At 37.3% G+C, this 13,837-nt stretch overlaps 1 protein-coding gene across 1 annotated transcript in view; it reads left to right on the top strand.

Moving 5' to 3' along the window:
- Positions 1-943: 943 nt before the first annotated feature.
- LOC124382693 (inactive dipeptidyl peptidase 10-like) overlaps positions 944-13,837 on the top strand; it is an 89,065-nt gene continuing 76,171 nt past the window's right edge. The window contains exon 1 of the mRNA XM_046844845.1: positions 944-1,659. Within this exon, the coding sequence (XP_046700801.1) occupies positions 1,603-1,659 (57 nt within the window). The 5' untranslated portion in view covers positions 944-1,602. The remainder of the gene's footprint in view (positions 1,660-13,837) is intronic.

The raw sequence follows: 13,837 nt of genomic DNA, 5'->3' as shown, positions 1-13,837 counted from the left end.
TAATTAATTAATTTACTGTAAAATATTCTTTGTTCCTTTACTTCTACTCACATAAATGCTAAATGGGCTGCCAGCAAAGGTGCCATGTACTGAACTGTTTAACTGGGTGTATATATCAGGGAGTGGATTTTAAAATAATGATCTATAGTCATCTTTCAATCTAAAACTCAGATCTTTCTTTTTGAAAGAATGTTCATAGTTAGTGGGTCTCTCTACCTGAATTATTCTTCTCTCTGGCTTAATATTCAAAGTTAGTGGGTCTCTCTGGCTGAATTAACTTTCAGTTTGTCTTTCTGGCTGAATATTCAGAGTTAGTGTGTCTCTCTGGCTGACTTCAAATGTAATATTTCTCTCTCTGATCTCTGAGTATGCAGTTAATGTGTCTGCTGGCTAAATATTTAGAGTTAGAGTCTCTTTGCCTGAATATTCATTGTGTGTTTCTCTGGCTGAATGTTCAGATTTAATGTTTCTCTCTGGCTGAATGTTTACAGTCGGAGTGTCTCTCTGATCAAAAATTCAAAGTAACACCGTTTCTCTGGCTAAACATTCAAAACTGGCGTGTCTTCCGGGCTGAATGTTCAGAGTTAATGTGTTTCCCTGGCTGAATATTTACAGTATGTGTGTCCTTCTGGCTACGTGTTCCGAGTTAGTGTGTCTCTCTTGCTGAATGTTCAGAGTTAGTGTGCCTCTCTTGCTGAGAGTTGGACATGATCCACTGCTCAAAGCCACCCACCCGTATACAGCCTGAGCCTCAGACATTCTGTACATTGCTATCATCTCTCAAATCCCTTTGGTCCCTATTAGCTTTGCTGTATAGCTTCGGAACTGTGGCGTGTTTCATTTCAAACAGCAAGTACAGGGCTGTCTCTGGTGTTAAAATGATCTCGCAGCGTGTGTACAGCAAAGCCCCTCTGTTGAATTAATTCCTTTGGTGTTCATTTGGTTCACTTCAGTAAACAGTGTGGGTGTTCAGGAATAGTGATTTTGCAGTGTGACAAACACAGACGGCGAGCGTGCGCATCTGTGTTTACAGGATCTGCATAAACAGACCCTCAGCTTGATGGGGTCCAGAACTGGTCATTAACAGGAAACAAACTGGTTGATCTGGAAGCAGTAGTTAATCTCAGATAGGACTCGGGTGTTAGCAGTGTGAGTGACATTTGATTATCATGTACACTCTGTAGGCAATCTGCTGCAAATCAGCCAGTCATTAAGACTAATGCTTGATTTGATTTGCTGTACTACAATGTTAATGCAAACTTAAAGATCTTTTTTTTTTTGTTGTTTGCTTGTGTAAATGTTGGGCTGCTGGGCTGTGCCCTACAGGTGCGCATATACATCACAGACAGCAAGATAGTAGGGAGAGTAGAGTGGAGAGATCCAGTTGAGCACATTAGGCATCTGATTCCCCACGCAAAAAAAAAAACAAGAAAAATCACAAAGACTCGAGGAGAGGCTGCTGCTGCTGCTTGCTGCACATGCTTTATTTGCTGCTACTTGTGGACTGAGTGGATTAGTGGATTTCGAGGCGCTGAAAGTCCGGTTCAGACTGCGTCTTTTTCCCCCCACTGATCGTTCTGCCGACGAGCGTAAAGTGCAATCATGAACCAGACAGCAACCGTTTCGCAAGTCAAATGTCAATCCTCCAAAACCATAAAGGTAAGACTTATTATCTTTTCCTCCCTCTTCTCTTTCTACGTCTATCTGCATGACTGATCTTGGGGCTGATTTCTCCATCGTGGCTGCGGTGTTCCAGTGATGGGAGATGAAGTTTGGCGACTCACCGCTCCAAAGTTGGCAGATGATGCTGATCATGAGGAGGATGATGAGAGTGATGATGAATAGTTTTGCGCAGAGGATTTCCGCCACCACCGCGCCTTTTGCGTGAACGCCGGAAAACGTAGCCTCTTCTCTTTGCGTGTTTGTGGAAATCTGGACTCACTTTCCTTTCGAGCAGATTTCCACCGTGTTCTGGGCGTTAGGAAAATATGAATGTATACATTTAATATAGCTATGTTTTGCTGTATTATAAACACACGATCTGAAGAGGTGAAGAAAAAGTGAATGTGGAGCAAGTGTTCGAGGAGCAGATTTTTTTTGTGCCCAAATGCATGCTGTTGTAATTCATTGCACGTCGAATGCAGCACTGAGGAGCGCATACAGTATATCACTCCCTTTGCAATGCGTAGCCATGGCGCGCGCGCGTGTGTATTTCATATCAAGAGGATTACTAAGGTGCATTAATACTGCGCAGAGCCACTGCTGATAACAATGCGAGTTTGCAACTTCACGCAATCTGCCCTCATTTCAACAGCTGACAATGAACTCTCAGTCTTTCAGCAGCTTCACCGTGTATCCTATCCTCCACCCATCTCATATAGGTACAGTAAGTAGTGGATTATGTAAAGAGAGAGAGAGAGAAAACATGGCAGTGTAGACAGAGGTGGTGGTGTTCCAGTTGCTGCTGGGGTTTTCATCTGACAGTGAAAGATGAGAGAGCTTTATGAGCTCTGTACTGCATGTCAGTCAATACTCGGAGGGAGCAGCAGCATGAATCTAAATCCTTATTGCACTCTGTCATTAATTTGTGTTGAAATCCACAAGCACAAGCCGAGCACATCCGTCCGCACAGCTTGTTGAACGGCCGAGGCTTACTTTGACTCGTGTTAAGAGGACTGTGTCGTTCTGAAGTGGGTGCAGTGGAAGGAAAACCATTTACATTGGACTCGCTCTCGTTCATCCTCGCTCATTAACATTAGGGCCGAACCCAAGATCCACATGAAATGCTGAGATGTTCAGTGGATGAACTGATGTTCAGTCTGCCTGCTGTTCAGAGAGCCGAGTGGCTTGTTCATCTGATGAGCTTGTCTCCTGATTGCAGGAGGCACACAGCATGGTCAGCTTTATTAGACCTGTTAGGTCTTGTGCCTGCTGATCCGAGCATGCCTGTTGGGTGAATGCAAAGGTCAGCTGTGACAGTGGGCCAATCAATAAAGAGTTCAGTCCAATTACAGTGAGCAAAGGATCTATCATCAGTGAACACACACACACATACACACACACACACACACACACACACACACACACACACACACACACATACATAAATACAAACCTGGCAAACTATTTGAATATTTTTTGCACCTGACACTTTGTGTGCTTAAAACAGAAATCAGGATTTACACCCCCTAGCTCATGAAAGCATGCACACACACACAACATGGCACAAATCAAGCATACTCAGTGTGCATACTGAAATGTGTGGTGGAAGGATTATTTCTATTTGGTCCTATCTTATGTCATGTCAAGTGGGTCTTATTGTCATTTCGACCCGATACTGCTGATAAAGTACACACTGAAATGAAATAACATTCCTGTAGGACCAGGGTGCTATATAAAACAACCCACAACTAAACAAGACAACACAGAACCAAGACTAAACAGACCTACACACAGCATAAAGTGCACGTATGCAGTTGTCCAAATGAGGCAAGACGTTACATTGCAAACAATCAGAACACTCCAGCAGAAGTCACTTTTGTAAAAAATAAAATAAAAAAGCCTTTAAAATTAGCAAAGGAATCAATTTATTTTGGTTTAGAAGATGTTTTGCTTATTCATTTATTTAAAACCTTTAATCTAAACGTCAAGATAGTCATTCCAGGCCCACAAGCGTCAATGTGACACAAAAGTTTGCTGCCTAAGAACTGAGAGATGCAGAGAAGATTGCAGTATTATATTACACCCATTGATCTGTGCTACGCTGCCATTGTTTACACATTTATTAAGCTATCAAAGGCTCACCCAAAAATAGACTGCTCACACAAACAAAGCTCATTTTTTTTCACCCTGCAAAAAAGTTCCCTCAGATTCTGTTACACGATTAGTGTGTGACTTTCACTGAGGCCTTTTTGCTCAATAAACTAGTTTTTTTTTCTGCAAAAAAATAAAGATATTATCAATAAAAAAATATATAAAGAAAATAAAATCCACTGGCACATTTTTTATAAAGCATCAAATCCTAACAAGTTCTTTATCACGAATTTTCACATATTTTTCCCTGAAGAGTACATGGCTGTTAGTATTCGTGGTTTTTGGCTTCTTTCCGATTTTCTCTTCACACCATTCCACAATTTGCTACAGCCTTCTGCTAATAATGTTCAGACTTGGCTGGCTTAAAGTTACACTCTGTGATTTCAGAACAAGCACGTGATCTTGTCTTCCAGCTTTGCTTGTAGATATTTGACTCCCTCTATGTTCATCACAGATCAGCTTAGATAAGAACCAATAGTCAGGAGTCTGTAGAGATGAAAGCAGCATTCAATTGCAATTCAGTTCTGTTTAAAGAAAAGAGCAATGATTTATGTTTTACATTAGTTACGCACATTGGTCTGTGCTGCTATTTATCTTTGCTGCATCTTGAAGAAAAAAAATATCAAGAACAAAAATAATTGGTGCAAAAAGAGTGTAAAATTACTTTAGGTTGTCAATGAAAAAAATGAACTAATCTATTTTTTAATGCTAAAATAGGCAGTAAAATAATTTAGATGTCAATCCAAGTTTTATGGACTTGTTGAATGTGTAGAGAGCTATTGAGGCCTTTTTTTCTATGAAATTCACTGAACATCCTCTTTCACTGTTTTCTACACACTAAAATGTTCACACCATAAAAAGTCCTGACTGAAAACCCAAAGTCCCAGTCTAATAACCAACGAGTCACCACACAGTAGCGCTCTTACTTATTACAGCAATCTAAAACACTATGACCCGGTCCACCAGAGAATCATTCAACTAAAATTTCGGACTGAAAAATGCCTTTATGGCAGTTCATCAACAAAAACAAACAAAAAAAATTTTTTAGCCTAGCACAATTTTACTGTATTATTGAAAAAACACATACATAACGCTTAGTAGCAGCAGTTTATAGAAACATACAGCATCTCAGAGTGGTGCATTCAATCTTCTTGGAGTAGGTGTGAAACCCAACAAATCAGAGATTTGTTTCAGTTGTGGTGAACTAAACATGCTATTTAGGTCTGTCTGTCAAGCTGAGAAATCAGTTATAAGGAAAAAACATTTGCTAAGAGTTTAGAGAAAAATAAAGTACAAAGGAACAAGCAAAGATAGCTGGTCTTCCATTCCCCCATCTGCTGTATATTTTCAGAAACAGAATGCAAAGGTTCAGATGTATATGTATGTGAATGGTGCTTTTGCTTGTCTCCAGGATGAGGTCAAATACAGACTTCTATTTTATTTGTGTGCAGGCTGCAATTATTGTGCTTCTTATCCAAGGTTTTTGCTGTTATTACCTGAATGGAATCGAATTCTCTAGACAGGCAAGAATCTAGTGGGCTCCCAGTGAATGTAAAAAAGAAGTGTTTTGGGGGCATTTGTTTTTCACCACCATCAAATGAAAGGTTGGTATGGGCCGCAATGTGACAATTTGCACTCCAAACTGTCACTGTAAATCACGCTACACTTCACTGAGGTGTCTCCAACTGTACAATTTCCTTATGTTTATAGGAGACAAGCTGAAATTTCCTGAGAGGATAGGGATGCTATGATATGGATGGATTAAAAGCAGCTGGAGCACTACAGCAGGTATTTTAGTCGCTCTTGGGAGCATCTCTGAGCATCCCCTTTGCCAGGCAACAGATAAAAATCTGGCGTGTGAGTGAGTGTGTGACTACCGGAGGATTTAATGATAAGAAGGATGGTAAAAAAAAAAAAAGGAAAAATGACTGGGACCTGATTAAGGATTGTTGCATGGAGATTACAAGTAGCAGAGAGATGTCACACATCAGAGTTTAGAGGCACTCATCCAGTCCCTTGCAACTGGTGCAGAATTTTTAGAAAAGCATGATAAAAATGTTGACATTTTAAGTAATACTTTTAATTTATGGAGATGGAAATGTGTTAGTGGATTAAGTGAAGGAGAGCCATAGACCAGGCATATACAAAACCCTAATCTTATAGCTAGACAAAATGGTTTCACACATTTTTCTACATCTATCTGCATAATTCTATTCTTTTGGAGTGTTTACTGGTCACATTTTAGAGCACTTATTTGCAGAGCCCCACATTTGATTAATATGAACACTTGCTTTTGATGCAGCAATCACATTAATAAACTGAATGCTTTCGTCACTGCCTGTTAGGTAATTATTGAAGATAATTATAGAGCTTTTAAATAACCCAAAGTTCCTTTAGCACAACATGAACAACACTGAGACATACTAGTGAGAAGATGTAGATAATAAACCGAGATTAAGTCTGGTTTTATGATGCCAGGTCACAGTGGATAAGACTTCAGTAAAGTCTCAGGTTCAAAAGATTTATTTTAGATGGAGGAGCAGTGAGCAAGGGAGATTCGAGGGTACAGATGGGCATGTAGGGAAAAACAATGGCAGATACATAAGAAAGAAGCAAGTGTGTCTGAAAAAAATAAAGAATGTTAAATAAACATTAGTAATTTGTTTTATGTGAAGCCAGTTTTCCAAGATACTAGTTATTGAATTTTTGGTGAATTTGGAGTCTTTAGAGAGAAACAGAACTAATAGTGCTTTGGGCAGAATTGCAACAATCCAAGTAGATCCAAGACTGTATGTATGACTGAGGGATACAGCTTCAAGTGTAAAAGACAAGCAGTGATTTTTAAGTGTTCTGAATATATAAAAAAAAGAGCTTTTTTTCACTATAGGGCTGATATGTATTCAAAGGAGTGAGTTTGGTCTAGAGTGACTCAGAGGTTGTGAACAGAAAAAGCGGGAAAATACAGTAGGCGTGTTATCAATGTAAAGGATTATATATTTATTATTTTGCTGAGAACTGCTTTTGGAGCCAAAATGTTAAAGCTGTGTTATTGTCTTATCTTTGAGTTTGAGAAAGGTATTTGTCATTGAAGTCAAATATTCTGTAGAAAATCAACAGTATAGACTTGTGGCAGGTATTGAGTGGGATTTAATTTAAGTCTGAATGTCATCAGTGAAAGTTAAGATTAAAGCTTTGTGTGGTGTCGCTAAGAGGAATGAAGTATCTAAATTATAAAAGTCAATGGACCGAGAACTGAGCCTTGAGGAACCACATGTGTAATAGTGGAGATTGTGGTCCGTTGCCTGAGAGGGTAATGAAATGTTTTCTATCCATCAGATAAAGAGCTAAACCTCTGTGCAATACTCAGCTTACAAAGCTTTCATAAAATGCGTAGAGTTAGTATTCAAATGTAATACAAAAATATTCTTCGTTTCTGAGTCAGTTTATACCCTCTTTTCCTGTCTTCCTTTCTGGATATACACCACCTGGCCAAATAAAGGTAAATGTTTGAGCATAATAAACAAATACTTTAGAGGATAGTGATGAACTGTCAACTCTGCAGAGGAAATGTGGTCAGAAAAAAAAATGTAAATGTTAGAATTAACTATCACATCATAAACATTGACAATTAATGGCTATGTTCAATCGTGAAAGAGAGAGCATTTCTACATGCACAATGCAATGAGAACTTACAAGATTGGGACTAAACAGCTGTGTAGCCAAAAGAAAGCCACTTGTTAGTGAGGCTAATTGGAAAAAATGGCTTCAATTTGCTAGGTAGAATAAAGGTTGGAGTGGGGAGGAATACAAAAAAGGTCATGTGGTCAGATGAGTGCAGATTTTCCTTATTTTAAAGCAAAGAGCATGTCAATGTAAGAAGGGAAATGCATAAAATAATGACTCTTTTATGCATAGTGCCTCTTGTACAAGCTTCTGGCAGTGTTATGATCTGAGGTAGCTTTAAGTGACCAGGTTTTGACTCAGCCATGTTATTCAGTAATAAAATGAATTAAGCCGAGCACTAATATGTACTGAATGTTTAGTGGATCAGTGATTTTTTTGTCTTCATTGACAGAATATTCCAAGATGACAATATGCAGGTTGGCATTTTTTTAAAGATAGGAGCGACGATCTCCTCGAAGCCAGAGGGGGGAGCAATGGCCACAGTACAGCAAGGTAGCAGAGCAATGTCCTCAGCCGAGCACACTGGCATAGAGACGTCCTCAGCTGAGCAGGATGGCAAAACGACATCTGAGAGGGAGCCAGGAATCAAATTGAAATCCAGGGAGGGCCGATACAGAAGGGCGCTCATGATGAGGCTAAGATCCGTACCGGTGCCCTCTGTGCTGTTGTGATGCATAGTGACATTCTCAGCATGACAGGAAAGCTGAGCAGGGGATCGGAGTAGCATTCTCAGAGTGACAGAAAGGCTAAGTGATGTTCTCCTCAGAGCAGAAGGGCAGAGTGACTTCCAAAGTGTAGGAGGCCAGGTTTGGAGGTTCCAGGTTTGGAGCCCCCTCCCTTAATACTTCCTTGAGGAGCTTTTTGATGTTGGGCTTCAGTTGTCCATTCAACCTGTTGAGCTGCCTTTGCCTTTTTCCGAGCTGCTCTTTTTGCTCATGCATGCACTTTTTTTCCTGCATCAATGTTATCTGTCTGTTTTTCTGTCAAATAATGATCTAGAAGTGGTTTTACAAACAATGGTACTAGAAATATGTGCCATAAAGGAAGTGGAACAACATTTTAAAGTTTGTCATTTTATATTTTTATTATCTTTTGAAAGGCAGTGAATCTTTTTATTCTATTTTTTCATTTTTAGTGCACTCTTTTTCCATTATCCAGACATTAACAAATTAGTAAATTAAATTTTATTAACAAATTAATTTGTAAAGTAAATACAGTAAAAAACTAAAACATTTACCAAAATATTCACCTTGTTTGTTTTTGACAGGTAATCGTTGCCTGAAGCCAGATTCTTTGTATCTGTATTTTACTGCTGATGCTCTGCTGCTGCTTACACCTCCTCTACACTCTTACTGTACTCTTCCTTCAGAATCACCCCTACACCATTTCTCATTTCAGCTACACCATGATAGAACAGTTTAAAACCACCTCCAATGTTCCTGGTCTTACTTTCTTTCCACTTGGTCACACACAACATATCTACCTTTCTCCTCTACATCATATCAGCCAACTCTCTTCCTTTACCAGTCATAGTACCAACATTTAAAGTACCAACCCGAACCTCCACTCCCCTCCACTTCTTCTTTCCCTGCCGTCTCTGTAGTCGTCTTTCTCCTCTCCTTCTCCTCCTTCGGCCAACAGTAGCCCAATTTCCACCAGCACCCTGTTGGCTAACAATACCTGTGGCGGTCGTTGGTAATCTGGGCCTCGACCGATCCGGTATGAAATTCTGGTTCATGAGCCGCATATTTTATTTGGCACGTTTTACGCTCGGTGCCCTTCCTAACGCAACCCTCCCCATTTATCCGTGCTTGGGACTGGCACTAAGGGTGCATTGGCTTGTGCTGGTTTTTATATATATATATATATATATATATATATATATATATATATATATATATATATATATATATACAATGCAATGAGAACTTACAAGATTGGGACTAATATATATATATATATATATATATATATATATATATATATATATATATATATATATATATATATATATATACACACTCACACACACATATAAATAATGTTATTGCTACAGTACAAGCTTAAAAGCTGTCCACTTAAATGATTTGTTCACTTCACAGTTTTATCCTGCTGCCATCAGCAGCCACACTGTAAAAAAGACAAGTTCTGCCAGCTTCACTTTTAGCTATGTATGCATTATCCTGAATCCTCATCAGGGACTTCTAGAATATGGGGGGTAAAAAAACACATTACATACTGACAGTTTTGTAGTTAGACACTGTATAAAATGTAAATAATAAAGTTTGTATTTTTGAAAGGATTGTACGCAGAACAGACACATCCACCTGTTTTCCATTATTCACATACCCCATAAATAGAGACGTTGAGTTTTCATGCATGGCAAAGTATTCTCCTAGAGATGTTATACAAACTAAAATTTAAAGTGTTCTTGCCTGCGTTTATGCTCCTGGGGTTTGATATGTGTTTTTTTCCCTTGGTTTTTGTGATTTTGTCTGATATCCTGTTTGTAAAATGCCTGACCTTTTCTCAGTTTTCTACTATGATTAAATTAAGTATATTTTGGATCTATTTGCTATTTGTCATTTTTAATAAAAGCATTACTCGCAACTGCAGCTGTCTCTGACGCCTGACATTGACTAAATGTTTGCTGCTATAGTGACCAATTATTCTGATTCTTAACTTTGCAAATTTGGTTTTACAACCACCAAAATATTTTCCTTCAGCTTTAATGAGACACTGTCATGCTTTTAAATGCTTAAGGAGGCCTCATTAATTCAGTCAGATAAGCTGAGTAAATATTTAGCTGTAAAAATTAAATGCCATCCAAAGCAACGGACTGATTTCAAAAAGGCATTTTTCATATGAGTGTATATTACCATGGGTGGAAAGTATAAGTACATGAATACACAGTTCATTAATTTTGAGGTTACTATAGATCACAGTACATTTACCCAAATAAAAAAAAATAATCTTTATGATGTTTATTTTTTGGTACTGTAACAAAGTAAAAAATATAATGTATTTAATTCTGGAAAACACAGCATGTGCAAATAAAAAAAAAAAAAATTTTATGACCCAGGCTAGAATTAAGCAGTCTCCTGCCAATGGTTTACACTTTTAATGATGTTTGCTTCAAAGCAAGCAGTGTGATAATGATCTGCAAATTATACGAACCAGAGCCACATTTTACATTTTAACTGTGGAAATGGACTGTTTGCTTGAGTCAGTTTAGGTAGCCTGATCTTTTAATGTTTTACCTATGAAAGCATATATTAAAATTACAATATCAGTTCAGTGTTTAATAGTTTGTATCAAGCATGCTTGTGAACATCTGACCATCACACACATATATGAGCATAACTCCAAATGCGAAAGCACAACAGTCATCTAGTATTTGTATGCTATAGCAATAAGATTTCTTTCTCCAAACCTGTTCCAGCATCACAATAACCTGTGCACGAGGTGCATGAATACATGGTGTGCTGAAGTTGGTCTGGAAGATCTCAAGTGACCTGCTCAGAGCCCTGACCTCAAATTCACTGAACACATTTAAGATTAATTGAAACGCAGTGCCGGGTCTCCTCAATCGACAGCTGTGCCTGACCAAGCTAATGCTCTTGTGGCTGAATGAGCAAATCCCAACTGCCACAATCCAAAATATAGTGAAAAGCTGTTCTTAAAGAATAGAAGTTGCTATAACAGCAAAGGGACAACAAAAGTAACGGGTATAGATTGTTCAAAAAGCATATAAGAGCGTGATAGTCATGTCCACAAGCTATCTACTGTAAGTGCTGGTACAACCTATAAATAACTATAGGAAGAATAATGTGTAAGGGGCATCTTTGCTGGATAGTTTTATATATATTGCTAGAAATGTATAAATTACATGGGCAAGATAGTTAGCTTAAAGAACTAGCATGCTACTCAAACATAAACAGCTTTTGCCAATTTATCAAGGTAGATAACATTACCTTGGTGTTTATACCATTGATTATTGAGACGATGATCACTTCAGCATAACTAACAGTAGATTTCACTGAACCTATGAATAGAATAGAATACTATTGTATTAACACTATTGAAAACCAGTGTAATGTTTAAGAAAAATCCTCTTGAGTTAAAATATAATTCTATAAACATGTTTGATTTAGTCCTTTATACATTGACCTACAAGTGAAAATTTATTGTAAAAATTAATTTAAATAATTTCCTGCCTCCACCGATGTGAATGCAGTTTGAGGATCAGCTTCTCTTTATGTACTCATAACTTCACTCTTGAGCTCCCTGTTATGTATTCAAAATTTAATTTGACTTATATTACTGAATATATGCTGAAAACTCACTGCTTTTTGGTGATTATTAAAGAACAAATAATAATAATTTATATATATATATATATATATATATATATATATATATATATATATATATATATATATATATATAAAATCTTTAGATCTTAGATCTTAGATAAGATTATTAGAGATATAAGAGAGATATCAAAGAACTGTTTATACCTGACAAAGAAAGATTACATTGCAAAACTGCTAACCTTCCACCCAGACAGTGTGACTACTGTAGCAGTTGATTTGTTTTGAAATGTTATAACACTGCTCATAAAAAGTAGTGTTGCTACTTGTAGATGCGCATTAAGGGTAGCCATCTGTCGCTCCTCAGCAAACCCTGTGCTTCCTCCCTATTGACCAGCTGGTCTTGAACCAATGCCATGTTTGTTTTATATAGTGATTCGTTGCTTCCTCTTATCTGCTTGTTTTTCCTTCTCAGTAGAACTAATTCAAAATGGCCATTTTGCTTCAGTTTCGATTAGCAATATACAGTGAAGGAAATCTAAACTAACCATTATTCACATTTTAATGAAAACCGATTTACTGTATTAATCATACAGTAGCATAAAATACTTATTGAGATGAAATTTCAGTTAAAAGTCTAGCATTAAACCAGTACAATTTAGATAAAGATAAAAGTCCAAAGAATACAAACCTATACAAAGGTCATATATCTAACCAAAATCACATTCCCTTAGATACAATACAGATCAAAGTCTAACCACCTCTGCTATATGCTTTAAAATATATAAAGATCCTATAGGGTTCGACTGACATGGCATATAATTAACAGTGAAACCCTTTCATTACATTAAAGATGATCTAGTTTACTCATCAAAAGCTCAGAAATAACTTATCAAACAGGAGATCATGAGTTATAGTGGCAGTGTCTTGCTCTAGAGAGCTCATTGTCACTTTGTTCAGGTTTTACTTCTAAAAACTGGCACATAAAACGGTGAATACATGAAAGTATGAAAATTACAACCTTTAAAAGAAAACAACACATTAAATACAATGGTGTGAAAAAGTGTCCTGATTTCTTATATTTTTTTGCTTGTTTGTCACACTTTAATGTTTCAGATCATCAAGCTAATTTAAATATTAGTAAAAGATAACACGAGTAAACACAACATGCAGTTTTTAAATGAATGTTTTTATTATTGAGGGAAAACAAAATCCAAAACTACATGGCCCTGTGTGAAAATGTTTGCTCCCCTGTTAAAAATGGTGTTTATCACACCTGAGTTCAATTTCTCTCGCCACACCCAGGCCTGATTACTGCCACACCTGTTCACAATCAAGAAATCTCTTAAATAGGACCTGCCTGACAACGTGAAATAGACCAATAGATTCTCAAAAGCTAGACATCATGCTGAAATCCAAACAAATTCAGAAACAAATGAGAAAAAAAGTAATTGCAATCTATCCGTCTGGAAAAAGTTATAAAGCCATTTTGAGACTCCAGCGAAACACAGTGAGAGCCTTTATTCACAAATGGCAAAACCATGGAACAGTGGAGAACCTTCCCAGGAGTGGCCGGCCAACCAAAATGACCCCAAGAGCACAGCGACAACTCATCCAAGAGGTCACAAAAGACAACATTTAAAGAACCGCAGTCCTCGCTTGTATAATATATTCATATATTCAATATATTCAATATTCAAATAAAATATTCATATTGAAATATTTGTGAATGGTGCTAAATTGACAGTGGATTAAGTATTATTATGTTTTGTTTATTTCCATGAGAAGTTAGCAGTTATTTCCCTAGCCATATGTATGCAGGTCTGACAGCACATTGCTAGTGCAGTTGTTACTCAGTAAAAGAAAAGAAAAAAATGATTGAACTCAAATATGAGGGATAAATGAGAGATAAAAAGATTTAGCTTTGAGCTTTTAGAAGTAAAAGAGCAAAAACTTCACCATTCCCACCATTTTACAGCAAAATTTCATGTCTCATTAATGAGAAATCTAAAACAGACTTAGTGGAA

Source organism: Silurus meridionalis, chromosome 3 (assembly GCF_014805685.1).
Source record: "Silurus meridionalis isolate SWU-2019-XX chromosome 3, ASM1480568v1, whole genome shotgun sequence".
Lineage (NCBI taxonomy): Eukaryota > Metazoa > Chordata > Actinopteri > Siluriformes > Siluridae > Silurus > Silurus meridionalis.
This window is presented reverse-complemented; position numbering and strand designations above follow the sequence as displayed.